At 36.5% G+C, this 24,596-nt stretch overlaps 1 protein-coding gene across 5 annotated transcripts in view; it reads right to left on the bottom strand.

The window, feature by feature from the left end:
* ZNF280D (zinc finger protein 280D) overlaps positions 1 to 24,596 on the bottom strand; it is a 141,405-nt gene that overhangs the window by 51,647 nt on the left and 65,162 nt on the right. For all 5 annotated transcript variants that reach the window (XM_066276144.1, XM_066276142.1, XM_066276140.1 and 2 more), the window contains 5 exons: positions 14,150 to 14,382; positions 8,940 to 9,097; positions 8,063 to 8,163; positions 6,915 to 7,061; positions 659 to 793 (listed from right to left, as the gene is read on the bottom strand). In XM_066276144.1, the coding sequence (XP_066132241.1) occupies positions 659 to 793; positions 6,915 to 7,061; positions 8,063 to 8,163; positions 8,940 to 9,097; positions 14,150 to 14,382 (774 nt within the window). The remainder of the gene's footprint in view (positions 1 to 658; positions 794 to 6,914; positions 7,062 to 8,062; positions 8,164 to 8,939; positions 9,098 to 14,149; positions 14,383 to 24,596) is intronic.

Below are 24,596 nucleotides of genomic sequence, written 5' to 3'. Positions count from 1 at the left end.
AAATATAAATGTTTGGGGGATTATTTCACTTAGGATTATCCATGCCTCTGTTTCCCTCCACTGGAACAAATATTCAAGAGCTGACTGTATATAAAGAAGTCAGAAAAAACAGAGGTATATAAGTCAAAAAGGGAACGGTAAATTGTAATCATCAGTATGCAGTCAGATATGTATTTGCTCACTTAAAACATAATGCTATCCAGCAACAGAACTTGCTTCTCTCAGAGCCAACCCACTAATAACAACTTCAAAAAACATGTAAGTACCTATGACATTCAAAGCACTATACCAGGTGCTGAAGACACAAAGATAAATCATGTTTCCTGATCTCAAAGTTTAGCGGATAAAACCAAGCTATACACTGCCAACAAGAATAACTCAAAAATAGGGTATATAATATTGACACAACCCACTGATCCAGGGAACATAATATCTAGTAGCACTTTTTACAAAGAAGTACCATTCTAGCATAGCACACACCAACAAACAAACAATGTTTAGAAGGATTCATCTCAACATAAGAAATATAGAACTTGAAATCAGAGTATTAATAAAAATCAAAATTAATTTTTTAAAGTATAATATCCAATAGATCAAACCAGGTAGGAACTCATTTATAATTATATCAAATGTTAAAATACAACATATTTGAACTCACTTTTGTTCCAGGAGGTAATCCCTCTAGCTGTTTAGGTTTTATAAATGTTCGATGATGCTGAGTCTTGTGATCCATTTTCTCTTTGCATGTCAAAAATTGAAGTCTGCATTTTGTACAACGATGTATTCCTTTTTTCTGTTTCAGAAATAAAATAATTTCTACAATCACAAATTCTATGTCCTGAAACTGCTCTGATTTAATTTAAATGATACCTAAATAATTTTTAAATAGTATTTCATATCTATCATAAATATTAGCAAAGCATTAGTTCATATTTTTTTAAAACACTCTTTGCATTAGTATTTGGATTTCATAAATGTCTGTTACTGTACAGAAATTGAACAAGAAAGTTATAGCAATAGGTTCTAATGAAAATACTCAATAGTGGTATGGAAGTTCCTTTAATTATAATTTTAAAGTATTTCAACAAAGGATATTGTGAAAATGAACTTATACTACATTTTTATCCTAGAAAGAAAGAAATCCTTTTTAATTTTTGCTCTTTCCAATTGGTAAAAAGTTGATGAAAGAAATTCAGATATCCCAGACATTTCCAAGAAAGTTGTTATAGAAAGGCTTGTATAAAGCAGTGCTATCTAATAAAACTTTCTGCAATAATAAAAATGTTCTAGAGCTGCACTGTCCAGTACAGTAGCCACTAGGCAAATGTGGTTCCTGAGTATCTGAAATGTGCCAAGTATATCTGAGAAACCGGATTTTTACTTTCTTTAATTTTAATTTATTTAATTTTAAAGTCACACATGATTAGAGGCTGCTATATTGAACAATGTGGATATGAAGAGATAAATCAAAACAACTATTCCCAACATATTTACTGACTGAGACACCATGACTGAGTCCCTTCTCAAACCCAATCCTGTCATTATCCTACAGATGGGAAAAAGGACCCCAGAAAAATCTCAATTATTTTCCCATAGCTAGTTAGTTTTGCCAAAATACTGATCCAGTGTTCTTCCTACTACATAATATCAATCATAATCTTTACTCTAATGAATTTAAAATTATGTCTGTACATAAAGTTATATATAGTACATATATACAAATACCTACACATAAACTTAAAGTAAATATAAAAGAATGTTTCCTCTAAAGTTGTAATCTGCAAGAAAAATCATTATTCCCATTTAAATACAATTAATGATTTATAAAATTCAAATAAGGAATTATACTAGGAAGTACTTGTCACAGTTACTGATACATAGCAGGCATTTCATAAATTCTTTACAAAGTCCAAAGCAATCTACAAATATAGTGTGTTTGTATTACTGTTCTAGCTGCATCTTAAGACTATTTTAGAAGTGTGGTACACTAGGTTATATAATAGGTACAGGCAATTTAAACAAATTCACTTATATTTGGCTCAAAGAAAAGAAGGAAAAAGAGAAAACTTGGCCAAGAAACAGGTACCAAGACAACATGTCAGAAAGAGAGTTCTCCAGAATCCAGTTCTCAGAAATCTTCTTTATCTATAATCACTCCTTAGGTTACCTCATCCAGTTTCATGGCATTAGTACCATTGAGCCAACTGCTTATTTGATATCATTATTTTACATCTCAAATCAACATGGATAAGCCTGACCAGGCGGTGGCGCAGTGGATAGAGTGTCGGACTGAGACGTGGAGGACAGAGGTTCGAGACCCCGAGGTCGACAGCTTGAGCGCAGGCTCATCTGGTTTGAGCAAAAGCTCACCAGCTTGGACCAAAGGTCACTGACTTGAGCAAAAGGTTACTTGGTCTGCTATAGCCCCATGGTCAAGGCACATATGAGAAAGCAATCAATGAACAACTAAGGTGTCGCAATAAAAAACTGATGTTTGATGCTTCTCATCTCTCTCCATTCCTGTCTGTCTGTCCCTATCTATCCTTCTCTCTGACTCTCTCTGTAAAAAAAAAAAAAAAAAAAAAAAAAAAAATCAACATGGATAAAACTGAATCCTGAACTTCTTCCCTATATCCCTGTCCCCAAAATTTGTTCTTTCCTCAGTCTTCCCCATATGATAGTATAGGAACACTCCATTCTTGACAGTATATGAAAACTCCATTCTTAGGACAAAACCTTGGTCACTCTCTCTCACACCCAATACCCAACCCATTATCAAAACCTGTTGGCTTCACCTTCAAGAACTTTGATAATCTTCCCACTTCCCACTACCTCCAAAGCACTGCTCCCATAATGGTCCAAGCCACTCACTTGGGCTATTATAATAACCTCCTATCTACTCCCTGTCATATTCTTCCTTCCTATAGTCTATTCTTCCCATAGTTGCCAATGATATTAAAACATGGCAGACCTTTCACATGCTTATAATGCTCTGAGGGCTTTCTAAAATCCTGATTCTGGTTTACAAGGTTCTACATGAATTAGCCTGCATTCTACTACTATAACCTTACCTCCTACTATTCCCCTTAGTTTACTCTGCTCTGGACACAACTGGCCTCTTTTGTGAGTGCCCCAGGTACACACTCACTTCACTGCCTATACAAGATTACCTCTCCCAGATCTCCACATGGCTTACTCCTTCAAAGATGCCCATTTTTGATTACTGTATATATGAAACAGCAACCTTGACCTAGGACGCTGATGTCTCAAGTTGCTGGCTTAAGAGCAGGTTCACCAGCTTGAGCACAGGGTCGCCGGCTTGAGCATGGATCACAGATGTGATTCCACGTCATACACTAGGTTGAGCCCAAAGGTTGCTGGCTTGAAGCCCAGGGTTGCTCCCTCAAGCAACGGGTCACTGGCTCCGCTTGAGCTCCCCTTTCAAGGCATGTATGAGAAGCAATCAATGAACAAGTACAGTGCCACAACTATGAGTTGATGCTTCTCAACTCTCTCCCTTCCTGTCTGTCTATCTTTCTCTCTCAAAATAAAAAAATTAAAAGTCAATAAAACAGCAACCACTCATCTACTCCCAACATCACCCCAAGCCTTGGTACACCGTCTTCCACAGTAACGATCACTAGCTAGCAATATACGCGCAAATATAAACACTCAATATTCACTATCCTTCTCCACTATAATACAAATTCCAATGGGTACAAACTTTGTTTTGTTCACTGCTATAAAATACCAAAAACAGCCCCTGGCACATAGCAAGGCAACAAATAAATATTTGTTACATAAATGGACAGTGAGTTAGAATGCAAGAGAGTGACAGAGAAAATGCTATGTGCAGCAGGTAAAATTTAACTAATTTAAAATATCTGACATTCCATTCAATAAACATTTGTCTAGAGCCCTGAGACAGAATACATTAACCTATTATTCCCTTAGTTGGACACAAGTCTTGAACATCTCTCTTGTGCATATATGCATTTCAGTGTGCTAAGGCTGATAAAGATACTATACGTATTTTAATAATGTGATGTTCAACAAAGGAAATAGTGACCATCCCAAGAGCAGGTAAATATTTAATTGTCTATGTTGAACCATTTTTTCTATTTTTTTGTTTGTTTGTTTAGTGAGAAGAGGGGAAGCAAAGAGAGATCCAAACAGCAAGCCCACTAGGGGATGATGCTCTCTGCCCAGCTGGGGCCATTGCTCCATTGCTCAGCAACCAAGCCATATTTTTTTAGTGCCTGAGGTGGAAGCCACGGAGCCATTCTCAGTGCCTGAGGCCAACTTGCTGGAGCCAATCAAGCCATGGCTGGGGGAGGGAGAGAGGGAAGGAGAGAAAGGGAGGGGAGGGGTGGAGAAGCAGATGGTCGCTTCTCCTGTGTGCCCTGGCCAGGAATCAAACTTGGGACATCCACAAGCCAGGCCAACACTCTACCACTGAGCCAAACAGCCAGGGCCCACTTTCACTATCTTGAAAGTCATACAAACTGGGATGTTAGCTCTAAAATCACGCAAGACTTAATAATAGAACCTCTTTGAAAAAAAGTTACAACCAAAATCTTCAAAGACATTAAATGAGCCAGAGTCAACTATTTTTATTGTCAAATACTGCAGTAATAATGTGGCATCTCAATTATAAGGTTATAATCTTGCTCAGCTAAGGTTTTCCAGTCTTGTAAATATAATTACATAACTTGCATTACCTTGAAGGATGCCTAATTATCCTTCCTTAACAGATTTTCCCCTATTGTGAGCTTTCTACCTCTTAGGTACTTCAAACAAACAAATAAGGAAACTGGGAACCCAAGGCAAGTGATGACAGAAAATTTAGGTATAAAAACTGATAATAAATCACACAGCCCACACAGAGAGACCACACATTTCTTTCATAATTATCATTATTCCCACATCTACATGGAGCTTAGTAAAGCATATGGAAAAAATTATGTGAAAATACCCATAATGAAATAGAAATACTGTGTTATATCTCATTTTCCCTTTCAAAATTAAAGGCCAAAGTTGAAATATAGAGTACCAAGAATAGAATTTCCTAAACTGCTCCTCAAGAAAAGTTAACAGGTATTCACCAAATAAAAGATTCAGTGGCCAAATAAGTTTGGGGAATAATATATACTTATATCCCTAACTTGGGAATTTACACTATATTAGCATATTAAAAGTTCTAAGAAGTCTTATTTTAGAAAAAATAGAGAAAACTGTTTAATTTTGTAAATCTAGGCATTACCAAATTTAATTACCAGTAATAATTTTGGGGAAAAACATCTATAAACACCTGATGGGGCAATGTTAAGGAAACCTAGAACAGAAAGATCTTGAGAGAACTTCTCAAGGATGGGTAGTACTCCAGTCACAACATAGCTTATTTCAAATCCATTTGGAAGTTCTAATTTTAGGATCATTCCCAATTAAAAAACATTTTAAGTCAATTTTATGATTATTGATTATCTAATGACTGTAACTAAAAGCAAAGTGAGCAACCAATACTGAATAAATTGGTATGCCAATTTAATCAATGATAAAAATTTGTAATGAGCTGACTAGTGAGGTTTAAAAACTTGGTTACATAATCATTCGGTAAGACTTCTGGATTTGGCAAAGGCATAGGTGCTCTTTCAAACACCAAAAAGCAGATTCAGTGTTGCATCTAAGTGTTCAGCCCAAACAAAGGATGATTTAATTGCTTCAGGAAAAGAACTCCTAAGCAAAAAATCAGAATTCAAGAGAAGGGTATAAGCACAAATGCTGGATCCTAAAAATTATGTAAGAGAAATAGCAGAAGCCATCCACAAAACGAGTCATGACCTAAATATTATATAATTCTTTAGTGGTGTTCGTATATCCAGCAATAAGTATTATTTTGTTTCCTTTATCACTTGCAGCTATAAAAGACAACTCTTGGTCAATGGTGACATGTCTTCTCATAATAAGAGGGCTAGAAAGTATAAATAAAGTAGTAAATAATTACATAACTTGCAATACCTTGAAGGATGCCTAATCCTGACCAGTGTAGTGGCACATTGAATAGAGCATCAGCCTGTGATGCTGAGGACCCAGGTTTGAAACACTGAGGTCGCTGGCTTGAATGTGGGCTTGGGCATGGGATCGGACATGACCCAATGGTCACTGCCTTGAGTAGGGGTCACTGGCTCAGCTGGAGCCCCCCAGTCAAGTCACATATAAGAAAGCAATCAGTGAACAACTAAGGTGCCACAACAAAGAATTGATGCTTCTCATGCCTCTCTCGTCTCTCTATCCCTGTCTCTCCCTCTCTCTCTCTCTCTCTCACTAAAAAAAATTTTTAAAAAGGAGAAAAATAAGATATGAGTCTCCAATAATTCCTTTCTTTCTTTTTAATGTTTATTTTGTTGATTTTTGGAGAGACAGAAAGGGAGAAAGAGAGACAGGAAGGAACACTGATCTATTCCTGTATGTGCCCTGACCAGGGATTGACCCAAAAACCTATGTGCTTCAGGACAAGGCTCTAACTAACCAAACTATCCAGCCAGGGCCCAATCATTTCTTTGTCAGTTCAATCATATTTTCCCCTGCTTCTGTTAAATACCTTCAAAATTCCAAACCACCCCTAGAACTGTCTGATCTTTTAGATATTCCACTCACCTTCCCTTCCTTCCTTCAATTCTTAGGTTTCTTATTTCTAGCTATCTTTTAGAATTTTCAGTTATGAGCTACATCATCACTAGAAAGGAAGCAAGAAAAAGTTGATGTTTCACAAGTAATTCAGCCCTAACTGCAAATTAGTAGTGCCACTTGGAACAACGTTGCTTCCCTTGTAGAACAAATCTAACCAATGTTTCTAAATCATAATCTATCTTTTCACTAAAACAACATGAACAAATAAGAACTGATAATCTTACCTGATGCTTCATATAATGATGCATATAGGGTGTTGCAATTTTAATAACTTTGAGGCAAAATGGACATAGCAAGTTCTTAGTGTTTTCATGGGATGCTCTAAAATGAGTTTCTACATCAGAAAATGATGACGATCTATAATTGCAAACCTACAAATAAAAAGAATGTTTATCTCAAAACTTAATATAATATATAATTACAAAATAACAATAACATTATTTACTACCAATTCAGCTATGAAACCTACATAAGCACTAAAGATAATCTTTGAGAAAAGTTATCTCCCAAAGTGTAAGGATAGTTCCCAAAATATAACTAGATATCTTTTTACCTATCACCCTATATCCTGACCTGAATTTTCAAGCTATTACATCGCTTGTCCTATAAAGGATTTTTTTTTTTTTTTTGCTACATAAAACAGCATCTTTTAGCTTATAAGTGATCTCCAGGGCTATGGCAATGGCAACTTATTTTTCTCTTGCTTTCCTAGTCTTTCAAATTCTGGGAAAATATCAGTTCCCAAAGCATTTGGTTGGCATCTCTATATCCAAAATCATATGAGCAAGATCTTTAGAGAACTTCTCAAGGATGGATAGTACCCCAGACACAACATAGTTTATTTCAAATCCATTTGGATTTGAAATGCCATGTTTCCCTCATATACCTTTTTCCCACAGGACTTTTCTTTGTCCAATAAACACATGGGTACACAATGGCTTGTAGGCCAATTCCAACTCTCTACTGAGTCTACATACAATGCATGAATTATGTCACAGGACTGTCTACTAGCAAATCATTTACAAGAGGGATTTTAATTTTAGTAACCAATTTTATCCAAATAATTAGAAAAATAAAAGGATATATTTTATTAAATATGAAAATTATATGAAATTTAAATTTCAGTGTCCATAAATAAAGCTTTACTCAAACACAGTCACATTCACTCATCTGCTTATTATCTGCAGTTGCCTTTGTGCCATAATGGCAGAACTGATTAGTTGCAACAGAGACCATAAGACCCTTAAAGCCTGGACATTTACTGTCTGGCCCTTTATAGAAAATCTTGCTGACTCCTGGCCTAATAGGTTTAAATCTTGTAATCAAAACAATAGAAAACAAACACTAAGTACATATTAAAATATGTATATACCTGACAAATATATGGCATTTCACCCGGTTTATGATTGTCCTTCATATGTTGTAAAAGAATATGCTCTGTTTCAAATGATAATTCACAGATTTTGCAAATGGCTAAAAGTGTGGGGAGGAAAGACATTACATCATTTCAAGATATACATACACAGATATACATCAAATCATTATGTTGTACACCTGAAACTAATCTAATGTTTTATGTCAATTATATTTCAAAATTTTTAATTTTTAAAATAAAGTACCTCTGGAGGCAAACATATATAATTCATTTTATGCATCTATAACAGTAATAATAATAATAATAATATAATAGCAGAATTGGTGGTAGTGAACAGTTTACAGTTGACTATGTTCAAAGCACTTTACTTACATTAACTCAATTCCTGTAACATTATGAAGCCAGTATTTCAATTATTCCCATTACTGAAATATTAAGAGTAACTTGCCTGAGATCACATAGCTATTTTAAGAGGTTGAGCTGGGATTTGAACCCATGTGCTCTAGTTCCAAAAATCCATGATTTTAAACTTCCATTGTAGTTACTTCTCTTACACAAGTTTAAATAAAGGGCACTGATTTTGTATTTGAAAAGTATAATCTGAGGCTTCTAATTTAGCCTCCCACATATAATGCTCAGGTTATTTACCTTAATTATTTACAAGAGAAACTTTAATTTTTGTAACTATTTAAAAGTTTATATTATTTAAAATGTAACTTTTTCCATTTTGCCCTTAAATTCTAAAGTCTTTTTCTTATTCTTTTATTTTCTTTTTTTCCCCCTTATTCTTATTTTTCTAACAGGCCTACATTTTCTTCGAATTAGTACTGCCAAAATCAATGATACTGGATACTTAAATGAAATTGAGACTCACTAGAAAATTCATGGGGTGTGTGCGTGCTCTCGATGTGACACTGCAGCTGGAATGGTGTGGGGAACTGACGGTAGCAGTGCTGGCAGGTGGTGTGGTTTTCCCAGCTCTCACTGCTCTGCTTCTCAAGTTCCAAATGGTGTTTCATGTGGTTCATAAACCTATAAATGAATGTCAACAGGTGCAAAATTCAGGTTTAAAAATAAAAATCTCACAAATAAGTATCTGAATCTTAGAATATAAATATATTACTCAAAATAAAATATTAAAAGCCTTAAATTCCTCTAGAAAGGTGTGCACTTTAGTCACTTTATTAAGTGACTAAATAAACACCTTTTCTTCTTTCATGTTGGTTTTTAATATCCTTTAATATAATTCATCTGAAATATCAGTAATTTGCTCTAACTCTTAATAACTTCATATTAATAAAATGTTTTCTTACGGTAAAACAGTAAGCTTCTTTTCTACACATAAAATACTACTTACATTTTCAAGTAAAACACTAGAGGAAGGAAACCCTACCACCAGAAGCAGCTAGAGAGTCATAAGAGTAATCTTTCAAGGCCGTGAAGACATATAATAGATTCCAGCAGCTAAAAGACAAATTACTGGTGTTTTTTCCTTGTGTCTTGGTTTCTAAATGCATGTAATAGCAATTTTAATGCCTACAATTACAAGAATCTTTTGTTTTATTTAATAATACCAGTTTACTGTTAGCACAGACTGTTCATTTTAACTTGCAGACTGTGCCCTTCGTTGGCAATGTACATTTTTCAGTTTTACATTCTGCTATTTCAGCTTCCCTAAAAGGGTTCTTATGAGCAGGAATATTGACCTTCAACAGCAGAGAGTGCAATATAGATGGGAATACCTATTAAAAAAAAAGCTTACTGAAGCTTTTTGCTGTATTTGAAAGTAAAGTTATTCAATCAAAACAACAATTTTTAGACTAGGGCAGCTATTAACAAATGATTCACTTTGAGTCCCTAAAAGAAGTAATCTTAAAATGAAGATTGATAATGTTATCAATCTGGATAGTAATCATCATGAAGGGCATAACATTTATCTTTTCCACACCTCCATAACACTACTTCTCTTTAGAATAGGTTATGACACACCTTAAAATATCTTTATGTCCTCCTTTGGTTTTCACACCAGCTCTACACACACCTATATATAGAAAATCCTAGTCTTAGCTAAACATTTACATATAGAGAAAAGGTCACAAACCATTAAAATTTCAGCTTACAACTTTAAGCAATTAAAGTATATCAATATAGAATAATCTCTTAACTAGCAAGCTTTTTCACCATTATTATGAGCCCCGCATCAGGAGCTCATACTACTTAAAACAACAGATGGAAATAAGGGAAACAAACAAACAAACAAAAACCCTAAACTTCCTGCAAGGATGTTCACAGAATAAAATAAATCTAAGTGTTTTTGGTGACACTCTATGTAAGGGAAAAAAAATACCACCCCACAATATATTCATAGGGCAGAGAGTAGAAACCTGTATCAGTTTTTTATTACTCCCGACAAACATCATTTTGCTTTTCCATTTTCTACTATATAGATAAAATGTTACTTAACATATATAACTTCTTTGATTAGGAAGTGTTTCATTAAGGTTATATTTATCAGTATTTCAAAAAACATTCTATTCCTGGATGTTATCAAATCTCACTGCTTAAATGTCTATATATTCTGGTATTCTAGAAATATATAACTAGTCTTCTGAAAAAGTAACAAAAGGAGAAATGCTCTATTTTCATGTTTAATATTAAATAGGCTAATCTTAAAGGAAAAGCAAAAAACACTTGCTCAAATAACTCCTAACATAATATACATAATATTTAGATATAACAAGGAGCTAAGTAAACCATATTTCCATGCAATTTACTTTATTTACTAACATAATTTTTCTGGTATATTTTACACTTAAAATGGTAAGAAAGCCCTGGCCAGCTAACTCAGTGGTAGGACATCAGCCCGGCGTGTGAAAGTCCCAGGTTCAATTCCTGACCAGGAAACATAGGAGAAGCGCCCATCTGCTTCTCTACCCTTGCTCCTCTTATTTCTGTCTCTCTCTTCCCCTCCCACAGCCAAGGCTCCACTAGAGCAAGAAGTTGGCCTGGGCACTGAGGATGGCTCCATGGCCTCCACCTCAGGCACTAGAATGGCTCCGGTCATAAGGAAGCAATGCCCCAGATGGGCAGAGCATTGCCCCTTAGTGAGCATGCAGGGTTGATCATATGGGAATCTGTCTCTCTGCTTCCCTGCTTCTCACTTCAGAAAAATGCAAAAACAAAGGTAAGAATATGAAAATTTGTGACAAAGTTCTATTGCAGTATTGTTTCAGTATTATATCACTTAAGTACTGTAAATTTTCTGTAAAACTACTAGGACCATTATGTACTGATGTCTGTTAAAGTTTGATAAAAGGAGATAAATATGAAAACTCATGAAATAATATATGTGAAAGAATGTTGAAAACTTAAAATACTCCCATAAACAAAGCATTCATAATTGCTATAGAAGTATAGCACAGTGTATTTCAGGATTCTTCTCTATGTTTTTTTGAGCCCAAGAAGAACTCACAGGAAAATAAAATACTGGGCTCAGAAGTAACCTACTGATGCCTAAATGTTAATTACAAATAATAGTTATCAAGGATAAACATAAAAGGCATACATATATGTTTATGTACATACACACACACACACATACACCCCTTATACTATTTACAACTTACTTTGAAATGCACACACACAAAAAAGTAGTTTGAAAAAAAGATGAATATTTGATAAAGAGAAGTACAGTAAAATGCTAATGGGAGAATCAAGATGATTAACTATATAGGTGTCCATTGTAAAAATTTAAAAACATTGCTGAAAGTTTAAAAATATTTTACAATAAAATTATGGAAAAATAACCTTACCTAATATACACTGCTCAAAAATTAGGCTGTCAGGGAACATGCAGATATTCTAGTACTTTCAGCCTTTTGTATAGTGCATTTTCACCAATGAAATAAAAGTTGGTTTTGCATCTCATTTGCATTACTGAACAAATTTATTCGACTTGTTTGCTTTTCTGATGTTATTGTTTAATTAAAAAAAATCAAATGCTTCTTATTGCTTCATACTCATGTTAAAATATCCCCTAATTTTTGTGAGCAGTATACATGTAAAGCTATATAACCAATGAAAAATATCAATCAATATATCTTTTTACTTTGTTCTTGTTATTAACTCATTTATAAGACAGCCACTAGTTTGCTATATAACACAAAGATTACAAATTAATTCCTAAAACTTAAAGCATACATGTATAAAATCTTCAAAATTCCACTAGAAATTAAATCTCTACTTTTAAAAAGGCTTAAGTTTTAAAATAAAGCAGACATTCTTCCTAGAACTGATAGTTCTCTAAAGAACATTTTCTTCTTTAGAAAGAAAAAGTGGATGGAAGAAGAAGAGAGTAAAGAGGGGATAAATTATGATGGAAGAAGGTGTGGGTGGTGAACATACAATGCAGTAACAGATGATGTATTATAGAATTGTACACCTGAAACTTATATAATTTTATTAATCAACGTCACTCCAATAAAACTCAATTTAAAAAAGATCACTTTTCCTGCAAGGTAAATGTTCTAAAAATTACAAGTATTAGGTTCTGACCAGTGGATAGAGCACTGGCCCAGTATATGGACTTCTCAGGTTTGATTACTAGACAAACAGGAGAAGCAACCATCTGCTTCTCCCCTTTCTCTCTCTCTTCCCCTCCCAAAGGTAATAAATGGCTCGATTGGTTCGAGGGTGGCCCCAGGAGCTGAGGATAGCTCTGTTGGTGTGTATCAAGTCTCTGGCACTAAAAATAGCTCAGTATTCAAGCACTGGCCCTAGATGGGGTTGCCTAGTGGATCCCAGTAAGGGCACATGCAGAAGTCTGCCTTACTATCTCCTTTCCTCTCACCTTAAAAAAAAAAAGTATAAGTATCAACTAAAAAATTTGAGCATTAAATAAATTAGCATGGAGAAGGTCAAACTGGACAAAACATAAAGTGCTTTGTGACAGCATGAATGGATCTGGTGAGCATTATGCTAAGGGAAATAAGCCTAACAGAAAAAGATAAGTACCATGTGATTTCACTCATATGTGCAATCTAACAAACAAAATGAATTTACAAGTGAAGTAGAAGACAGACTCATAGAGAACAGGCTGACAGCTATTGGGGAGGGGGAGTTGGGCGGTGAGGTGGGAGGATTGAGCAAAAAAAGAAAAAATTAGAGAAAAACTTCATGGACACAGACAATACTGTGGTGACTGCTGGGGGGATAGGTGATGGGGAAAGGTGGAGGAAGGTAAATAGATGGGGTGATAGATGGTGATGAACAGAGACTTGACTTAGGGTGGTAAACACACAGTACAGTATGCATATAGTGTGAAATTGTGTATCTGAAACCTGTATAATTTTGTTAGCCAGTGTCACCCCAATAAGTTCAATAAAAAGAGAAAGAAGTGGTTCTATTTTTTTTTTTATTTTAGTGAAAAGAGGGGAGACAGAGATAGACTCGCTTGTATCCCGATGGGGATCCACCCAGCAAGCCCACTAGGAGGCAATGCTTTGCCCATCTGGGGCTGTTGCTCAGCAACTGAGCCACTTTTTTAGCACCTGAGGAAAAGGTCACAGAGCCATTTTCAGTACCAGAGGCCAATTCGCTCAAACCAATCAAGCCATGGCTGTGGGACAGGGAAAGAGGGAGAGGGGTGGAGAAACAGATGGTCACTTCTCCTGTGTGCCCTGACCAGGAAATGAACCCAGGACATTCACACGCCAGGCCGACACTCTACCACTGAGCCAACCAGCCAGGGCAAAAAGAAGTGGCACTTGTAAAGAAAAATAAAACTCAAAAGCAGCTAAAAATAATGATCTTCAGGAAAATTCCTTGATCAATATAGAAAAAGAAATTAATTTTGCTTTATTTGAAATAATGCTCATCCTTTCTAAAGTTATCTTAAAGAAATACAAGTAAATCCAGGAGTCAACTCTAAAATACGAGGACAAAAGCTTTTCAGTAAGAGAATCTGCCTTTGTTCTTAATAGAAAGTCTTAAATCTAGATTGGCAAGAGAAATGCAAGTTAAAGAGACACCATTTATATCTGCATTTCAATTTTGAAACAGAAATAAAAATAAGCACTTACATACCTAATATTATTTTTAAGAATTTTCAAACAACTGAAGCATTTAAAGGTTGTATGAGTCTTCTGTTCTTCCTGGACATCTCCTTCATGTTTTCCATAATAAAAGTCATTAACTAACATGATCAATTTTCCTTTCTCTGAATCATTAGTATTATTTGTATTTGCTGCACTTGAAAAGTCTGTTTTAGCTCTTTTAGCTGCTCCGAAAAAAATAATTTTCAAGTCTGGACAGCAGTGCTGAAAGAGAAAAAATAGAAGCCTTATTTATCCTTTAAAAAAAAACCAGTTACCAAAATATGATTCTGTATTTCTATCTAAAGCCAGACCATGTAAAACTATGCTTGGTAATATATCTGTAAAAATATTCACCAAAAGTTTGTGGCACATATACATAAATTTAAAGACTTCAACCAATATATATCTATCATCCTAATAAACAAAAAGAAAAATCTTAAAATCAGGACTTGGTTATTGATATAAAAGTTCTTTCCTTACAATTTACCATTTCAGATGTGTCTTATTAATAATAATTTAAATGCTTAAATTTACTAAATTAAACTAAAAATCATTTACTTTAGATCCATGTCAAGATATAGAAATGTAGTTTTATGTGTCATGTATATGTTAATTATCAAGTGATATAATAAATTTCATAATATCTGGTAACACTGGACATTGAGCACAGCTAACCTGCCATTCTTCATACTAAAAATGCTAAAAATGTATGGAGAACAAAGAAAGAAGCAACAATTATGTCTTGAAAACTTCAACAGTTATGTTTTGATATCCAGAATGGTTAAATATTTAAAGAAAAAATTTAGTTCCTCATGAGCAAAATCAAGATGCTACATAAACTGGTTATCATGCAGAACACTTTCAAACATGAGTTTCTTTTTCCCCAACAAGGTATAACCAATTCATTTATTTCCACAATTTTTAGTTGTAGAATTTCTCCATGGCAGTTTTTCTCAAAGGGCAATGCAAGGAATTCCAGAAGTGTTTGTCAAAATGCTTATTCCTAGGCCCACTCAGACCAAGAAACCACAATGTTGAAAGACAAGCCCAGAAATCTAAGCTTTTTAATAGTCACCCAAGTAATTCTTTCACAACATAAACCAACTGACTTAAACTCTTCCTAAATGTGTTATTAGTAAATTAGCAGCAACATCAGAAAAATCAACCCCCCCCATCACCAAAAATCTAAAATAGATCAAAAGAGAGGAGAAAGCCCTGGCCGGCTGGCTCAGTGGTAGAGCGTTGGCCTGGCGTGCGGAAGTCCCGGGTTCGATACCCGGCCAGGGCACACAGGAGAAGCACCCATCTGCTTCTCCACCCTTCCCCCTCTCCTTCCTCTCTGTCACTCTCTTCCCCTCCCGCAGCTGAGACTCCATTGGAGCAAAAGATGGCCAGGGCACTGGGGATGGCTCCATGGCCTCTGCCCCAGGCACTAGAGTGGCTCTGGTCGCAGCAGAGCGACACCCCAGAGGGGCAGAGCATTGCCCCCTGGTGGGCGTGCCGGGTGGATCCCGGTCAGGCACATGCGGGAGTCTGTCTGTCTGCCTCCCCGTTTCCAGCTTCAGAAAAATAAAAAAATTTTTTAAAAAAGGCAATGAAATTCTAAAAGTCTATTTCATTTCTAAAATAACAACATGCACTTTCTCTCCTGTCACACTGAAATATTAGATCACTAGTGAAACTTCCTGTGTCACATTGGGAAACTGGGCCTTTGATCCAAAACAGACCTGTAATATTTCCTTCAATTGCACTTATTTTGTTCACTTGTCATTTTTGAAACCTAGAAGAAAAAAATCAACCCCCCCCATCACCAAAAATCTAAAATAGATCAAAAGAGAGGAGAAAGCCCTGGCCGGCTGGCTCAGTGGTAGAGCGTTGGCCTGGCGGGCGTGCAGAGGTCCCGGTTCGATTCCCTGCCAGGGCACACAGGAGAAGCGCCCATCTGCTTCTCCACCCCTCCCCCTCTCCTTCCTCTCTGTCTCTCTCTTCCCCTCCCGCAGCCAGGCTCCATTGGAGCAAAGATGGCCCGGGCGCTGGGGATGGCTCATTGGCCTCTGCCCCAAGCGCTGGAGTGGCTCTGGTCGCAACAGAGCGCCGCCCCGGAGGGGCAGAGCATCGCCCCCTGGTGGGCAGAGCTTCGCCCCCTGAAGGGTGTGCCAGGTGGATCCCGGTCGGGCGCATGCGGGAGTCTGTCTGACTGTCTCCCCCCGTTTCCAGCTTCAGAAAAATACAAAAAAAAAAAAAAAGAGAGAGAGGAGAAAAAATACTGAATAAAATAGACCCCTCAAAAAGGACAAAGGCCCTGGCCAGTTGGCTTAGTGCATAGAGCATCAGCTTGGTGTGCAGGCATCCCTGGTTCAGTCCCCGGTCAGGGCGCACATGAAAAATGACCACCTGTTTTTCTTCCCTTCTCTCCCCTTCCTCTCTCTCTTCCCCTATCACACCAATGGCTCAACTGGTTCAAGCATTGGCCTCAGGCACTGAGGATAGCTTGGTTGATTGAAGCATCACCGCCAGACAGGGGTTGCCAGGTGGATTTCAGTCAGGGCGCTAGAGGGAGTCTGTCTCACTATCTCCCCTCCTCTTGTTTAAAAATAAAATAATAATAATTTTAAAAAAGAGTTAAGTCATGATAAATAGATAAATGCATTAGTTCTCTAATACAATATGATCCTCTGTAGTCTACTACTCAGAATAAATACAGTTGAAATGAAACCATAACAAAAAGAAGAAAATGAGAAAGGTTTTTCTATATGCTTCTAGATTCTTCTTGAGATATATTTAAGAGCTCAAACTTAAAATAGGCTACTTCTAAGGACTTTTGCCAGGCTGTTTTTTCTTTAAAATGCTGTTTTTGATTTAAGGATAAATGGAGAAAATGATGATTCAGAGTAAATCTACCAGCACTATTAGAAAAATGACTCAAAATATATGTCTTAGTACAAATGATGTTAGCAGTAGCATCAGTCTGATAGACAAACTCCTTACCTTACCTACACTTTTACTAAAAAGGATCTCAAACAGCAATGGGAAAAAAAAATCGTAATTCACAGAAATGATATAATACAGGACATCTTGCTAATTAAAAATGTGGATACTCCTATACACTCAAACATTAAATCTGGCTTTCAGACTGCAGAAACTTTTCTGAGTCTTATTAGAGACTTGATTATTTTCTGAAATCTATAAAATAATCTAGTAATCAATAGTAGAGTGTAAAGCAAAGTTTACATTCTTTTTTTAAATTTATTTTTATTTTTTTGTGGCAGAGACAGAGTCAGAGAGAGGGACAGACAGGAAGGGAGAGAGATGAGAAACATCAATTTTTTGTTGCAGCTCCTTAGTTGTTCATTGATTGATTTCTCATATGTGCCTTGATGAGGGGACTACAGCAGACCGAGTGACCCCTTGCTCGAGCCAGCGACCTTGGACTCAAGCTGGTGACCCTTGCTCAAACCAGATAAGCCCGCACTCAAGCTGGCAACCTTGGGGTCTCGAACCTGAGTCCTCCACATCCCTGTCCGATGCTCTATGCACTGCACCACTGCCTGGTCAGACGCAAAGTTTATATTCTTTAAAAATGTCTAATTTGATAAATCTATAAAAGTAACCCTAAATACCTACATATTATGATATGTATAATAGGTGATCAGTTGCTTGTTGTTCTATTTTCTTTTCTTTATGGAAAAGATATAATCAGATTTTAAAAATAAAATTACATTTTTTAGAGAGGAGAGAGAGAGGAGAGGAAGCATTAACTTCCATATGTGCCTTGACCAGGCAATCCCAGTGTTCTGAACTGGCGACCTCAGTGTTCTAGGAAAGCTTGTCTACTGCGTCACCACAGGTCTGGCCACAGTATCTTTTAAACAGTTTCATATCCCTATAAAACAGGTGAATGATAAACCACTGACACCTAAGAATGGACATGGTGGACTGAAATGTGTTAAAGGATTTAATAACTAAGGACAGCAAAATAGCCCAAAGAAATATTCAAAAGGCAAGAAGGCAACTTAAATAAAAACTAGGCTTAGATTTAAGATTTTAAAGTATAAGATTTTTATCATTTATGAAGTTATAAATGATATGACTTAGCTATGGTCTAAGATCAACTGGTCATCTTTTATTCAGCCTTAGCCCTTACTATTACCTCAGGTTATCCCTTCTTTTCCAGGGTTAGACATTCTGCAATATTTTTTGTGACCAGTCTGCAATATTACTTTATTGCCATATACTATAATTTCAAAAACAGCAGACACCATCTGAACAGCATTCTCATTTTCATTCCTCCCAGTAGATAGACCATGGTCTGTTGCTTTGTTAGTACCTAAAAGTTTAGGTAGGATTTTCAGAGAAAAGAAGGTGGGTGCCATTTTGAAACAGTAAAATAGAACCTCCCAGATGACCATGCTCCATAAGTTAACATTTCACCCTTCTCCTTCTGGGATTTATCCAAAAGCCACAACAATCAAATTCTAAAAAGTTTACTTTCATGGCACTTTGAGATTAGCCAAAAGGCCAAGAACCAATAAAATATTTTACTTTCACTGAAACTAAGTACGGTATCTGATAAAGTCCTGACTCCAGAACATATGAAAGCACTACTCAAAGCAACCAAGTTCAGACAGAAGACAGGCAGTTGAAAGTAGATAAGAGCAAGAAAAAGGACCCAATGGTAAGAGATCTATAAAGCATCAACAAAAACATGCATTCTAAATGTGAAAGACACATAATGAAGTGCAAAAATATATCCTGTTTGTAAAAATGGGTACAGAAGCTGGCGCAAATAGGATAGCAGAAGACCCCTGGCCTTCATTTGGTACAGAGAAGTATAAAATCAGATATTACACCAGTCACACTTTCAGGAAGCCCTTTGTCCAGGAAAGAGTAGTAATTGTTCGGGCAATATGTGCTTCCCAAAAGAAGCCTTGCATAACACAGCTAGCCCAAGAACATCTGATTTGTTTAAATAAGAAGGAACTTACATCTAAACAAAAATACTTTAAGATAAAAAGCACGAAAACGTGGCCCTGGCCGGTTGGCTCAGTGGTAGAGCGTTGGCCTGGCGTGCGGAAGTCCCGGGTTCGATACCCGGCCAGGGCACACAGGAGAAGCACCCATCTGCTTCTCCACCCTTCCCCCTCTCCTTCCTCTCTGTCACTCTCTTCCCCTCCCGCAGCTGAGGCTCCATTGGAGCAAAAGATGGCCAGGGCACTGGGGATGGCTCCATGGCCTCTGCCCCAGGCACTAGAGTGGCTCTGGTCGCAGCAGAGCGACACCCCAGAGGGGCAGAGCATTGCCCCCTGGTGGGCGTGCCGGGTGGATCCCGGTCAGGCACATGCGGGAGTCTGTCTGTCTGCCTCCCCGTTTCCAGCTTCAGAAAAATAAAAAATTTTTTTAAAAAAGGCAAGGAAATGTAAAATTCTGACAAAAAAGCTGTGGAGCAGATAGATGCCTGCAAATGATTACAGGCCAAATATTTGCCACAATCTGTAAAATCTTTTAAAGCAATTTTGTCTATTTGGAAGATCACAAAGCAAGTAGAGATGGCAAGACAAAAAGAAGACATATAAAAGGGTGGCAAAATAGAAAAAGATCAAATGAGAAATAAAGACAAATTAGAATAGAATACAGTCGTGAACAGACACTGGAAACGAAAATAAAATAAAGGATATGGCCTAATAATGAGAAAACTATAATTTAAATGTTAAAAGGGTTGGGGGAAAAAGACTGCCTACCAGGGTGGTACAACAGATAAGAGTGTCGACCTGGGATGCTGAAGTCCCAGGTTCAAAACCTCGAAGTCACTGGCTAGAGCACAGGCTCACAAGTGTGAGCGTAGATCACTGACATCATCACATGGTAGGTGGCTTGAGCAAGGGGTCACTGGCTCAGCTTGAGCCCCTCTACCCCATCAAGGCGCATATGAGAAGCAATTAACTAAAGTAATGCAACTATGAGTTGATGCTTCTCATCTCTCTCCCTGTCTCTCTTTTTTAAAAAAAAAAAAAAGGATTAGAAAGAAAATGACCGAATATGCCAAACAAAGGACATCAAACAAATATAGTGGACAATATCCTCCTTCCATACCCCTCCAAAAAAAGCAAAATAACATTATAAATATTTAAAAATACAAATCAAGAAAACTGCACTTAAAATAGGATAGACACCAGTGTGCAAGTTGAAAGAATAAGTTGTATGTCAGAAAAGACTGACCCCAAATTCCCAGCACCATGTTACAGCTTACTAAAAAATTATTAGTCTTCCAAAATAAAAAATCCTATGAACAGCCAGGCCAAAACATCCAATCACTTATGAAAAACAAAGTAATTCAGGCTTATGCCAGATTTCTCAACAGCAATATTCAATACTATAAAAAAGGAGCAGCACGATTAAGATCTTCAGAGTGGAATCCAACTTACTTAATATCGGGTCAAATTGTTTTTCAAGATTGAACCTACCATCAAACTGTTTTGAACATGAAAGAACTCACAAATGCTGTTCCCTGAACCTTCATCAGGAAATTACTAGAGAATGAACTTCAACCAAAGTACTAGAAATAACCAAAGAAACCATGACAAAAAGACTGGTGGAGAACATTGAATATATTTACTGTAAACAAAGGATTAAGACAAATGTGGAAATCAGGTTAAAAAATTGAATGCAAATGTTATATAAACTGAAAATGGAAAAATGATACATCCAATACATTAAGATTGGGAGGGGGTAAAAGAATAATGAATATGAGGTAGAGAGAGTTCAGAGAGTATCACATATATACTAGCAGCACATTAAGGAATATCATTTAAAACTGTCAAATGAAGTAGTATAGGTATGAGCATTTTTAATAGTACAAATGTAAACAGGTCAAATCATGAAGGAGAGGTGAAGTAAGGATAGACAGATTAAGAATAGAAAATGTAATATTATTTTAAACAATTTTAACAGTAGAGAATGGCCAAAGGAATGGATGATTACTAGAATTACATTAACATTAAAATTAGAAGGATAGGCCCTGGCTAATTCACTCAGTAGTAGAGTATCAACCCAGCTTGTGGAAGTCCCCGGTTCGATTCCTAGTCAGGGCACACAAAAGAAGTGACCATCTGCTTCTCTTCTCATCACCCTTCCCAATCTCTCTCTTTTTCTTCTCCTTCCACAGCCATGGCTTGATTGATTCAAGCACATTGGCCCCAGGTGCTAAGTATTGCTCTGTGGAGCCTCCACCTCAGGCACTAAAAATAGCTCAGTTGCAAGCATGGCCCCAGATGGGGATTGCCAGGTGGATCCTGGTCGGGGCATGTGTGGGAGTCTGTCTCTCTCTATCTCCCCTCCTCTCAAATTAAAAAAAAAAAAATTAGAAGGATCAACAGGAAACAAAAACACAACTTCCCTGAAAATCCAGACTATATTGTACACACACACACACACACACACACACACACACACACACGTACACACAAAAAGCAACCACATAGTGAGATTGTTTTTAAAAGATAGGATAACAAAAAATTGTGATAAAACCAAGGCCAAATAAATTTATCATATCAATGACTATGTTTAATAAATAAATTTAACTCAACTACTAAAACAAATGATTCCTATACAGGATCGCAAAAGAAAAAACAAATCTGCTGAAAGCAAGAGACATTTTTATAACAAAATGATTCAGAAGTGTCCAAAATAAAAGGATAAACAAAGAATATACCAGGCAAATGGAACTCCTAAGAAAACAAGGGCTGTGAACCTAAAAGCTATTAAACATTACAACAAAAAAGGACATTTTAGAAACATGCTAAAAGATGTATTTACAACAGTTATAAGAGTTAGATTTCACATTGCAAACAACAACATTTTTTAAATGGAAGTACAATATATCAAAAACAGGCATCCCTAAACTACAGCCCGTGGGCCGCATGTGGCCCCCTGAGGCCATTTATCCAGCCCCAGCCACACTTTCGGAAGGGGCACCTCTTTCATTGGTGGTCAGTAAGAGGAGCACTGTATGTGGCGGCCCTCCAACAGTCTGAGGGACAGTGAACTGGCCCCCTGTTTAAAAACTTTGGGTACCCCTGATCAAAAATGTAGATGTACTGGCCCTGGCCGGTTGGCTCAGTGGTAGAGCGTTGGCCTGGCATGCGGGGGACCCGGGTTCGATTCCCGTCAGGGTACATAGGAGAAGAGCCCATTTGCTTCTCCACCCCCCCCCCTTCCTCTCTGTCTCTCTCTTCCCCTCCCGCAGCCGAGGCTCCATTGGAGCAAGGATGGCCCGGGCGCTGGGGATGGCTCCTTGGCCTCTGCCCCAGGCGCTAGAGTGGCTCTGGTCACAAAAGAGGAGGGGCAGAGCATGGCCCCCTGGTGGGCAGAGCATCCCCTGATGGGTGTGCCGGGTGGTTCCCGGTGGGGCGCATGCGGGAGTCTGTCTGACTGTCCCCATTTCCAGCTTCAGAAAGATACAAAAAAAAAAAGTAGATGTACTGAAATAAGGTATTTCTCAATCCATGACTGATCAAGTAGACAAAAAATAAGATATAGAAATCTAAATAATGTCATTAATAAAAGCTAGATTTGGTTGATAAAATATCAAATTTCATACCCCCCCAAAATATACACCATACCTATTTTCAAGTTTCTATGTAACATTAACTAGCCCATACATTTTTTTAAATTTATTGATTTTAACCAGAGAGGAAGGGAGAGACAGAGAGAGAGAGAAACAGAAACACAGATCTGTTCCTGTATGTGCCCTGACCAACGCTCGAACTGGCAACTTCTGTGCTTCGGACCAATGCTCTAACTAACCAAGCTATCCAGCCAGAGTACCCATACATTTTTCAAACAGAAAACAAAAATTTATGAGAATTTGGGCTTTTTAACATTAAAGTCTGAATGTCATTTATGCCAAATAACTGACTATAAAAAAAGGAGGAAAAAATGCCTACCTCAAAGAATTTTCTAAGGATTAAATAATATATTTAAACCTTAGTAGTCTGGCACATGGTCTCAGATAAATAAACTGTACTATACAATACCTGACATATGTTTTAGATATTCTTCATTTAAAAAACATTATTTCTGTGGTACAGTCATCTACTTACCTGTAACAGCAAAAAACATTTACAAACAATCTAAAACTCATCTTTTCAAAGTGGAAATTATTATAATACTAAAACTTTAACTGATATATAAAATGCATACACCAGAGGTAAAAACTCTATATAATTTTAAATTTCCCTGTCCTATGGTAAATCTATGATATAAGCACATGTTGATAAATTATTCATATTAGAGTCAACTTAGTTCAATAATATGTCAGAGATCTTCTGATACTGTTATCTACTATAGAACGTTATCCTTTTAAAAATGCTGCACAGGATTCTATATATAGATATATTATAAAGTTTTAATTGTTTCTAATATAATAGTTACAAATAATGTTACATTTTGGATGTAAAGCTACATTTGGGAGGACAACTGCCAGTTTCCCCAGGTACAGAAATATATATATATATATATATATATATATATAATATGCTACAATTTGTATATAAGATAGAAAAAAAAATAAAAACAGTATTGATTACCCATATATGCAGAAAGAAAATCGGCAGGATACAAAATAAACTAATAAAAATTAATTTCTTTGAGTATCATACTGGCAACCAGGTACATAAAAGAGAGGGGTATGATTTTTCATTTGTATGCCTTTGTACACATTCTTATTTTGAGCCATATGACTGTATTACCTACTCAACTAATTAACTAAAGAAATTAACACTTGGCACTGGCTGGTTAGCTCAGTCAGAGTGTCGTCCAGAAACACCAAGGTTGTGTGTTCGATCCTTGGTCAGGGCACATACAGGATGACCAATGAATTCAGAACTAAGTAGAACAACAAATGAATGCTTCTCCCTCTCTCTCTCTCCTTTCCTTTCTATCTCACTAAAAATCAGTCAATAAAAAAATTAAATAAATTTAATTCTTTTTTTATCTCCGTCCAAAATGCAACACCTTAAAAAATCAGGTATCTCATCAAAACATTATATAGATAGGAAAATTAAAAGCACATGTACAAGTTGATTCTCATATAAGAACAAAAGCACAAAATACAGACATCAAAAACTACCTTTGAAAATTTCTTAAAGTCTAATTTTAAGAGCTTCTTGTACTATTAATAGCTCAAATTATTTTGCAACAATTACACAAACTATATTCTGAACTGAGTTAAAACAATTATCTCATATGAAAGCTCCAGCATTTGGATGTTATACATGAGTATTAAAATTAAATGTAAAACTCAAATTTTAATTGTGTATTGTGACATGCATGTATATTTAGTATGGATACAAAAATAAAATAATTAAAGAAACTATTACATTACATAAAATAGTAAACCTATTAAAATGCCTGTTTTTTAAAAAGTCTGAAGCATGGCA

This window comes from Saccopteryx bilineata, chromosome 4, assembly GCF_036850765.1.
Source record: "Saccopteryx bilineata isolate mSacBil1 chromosome 4, mSacBil1_pri_phased_curated, whole genome shotgun sequence".
NCBI classification, from domain to species: domain Eukaryota; kingdom Metazoa; phylum Chordata; class Mammalia; order Chiroptera; family Emballonuridae; genus Saccopteryx; species Saccopteryx bilineata.
The sequence above is the reverse complement of the archived record's forward strand: the minus strand, read 5'-3'. Positions and strand labels throughout refer to the sequence as shown.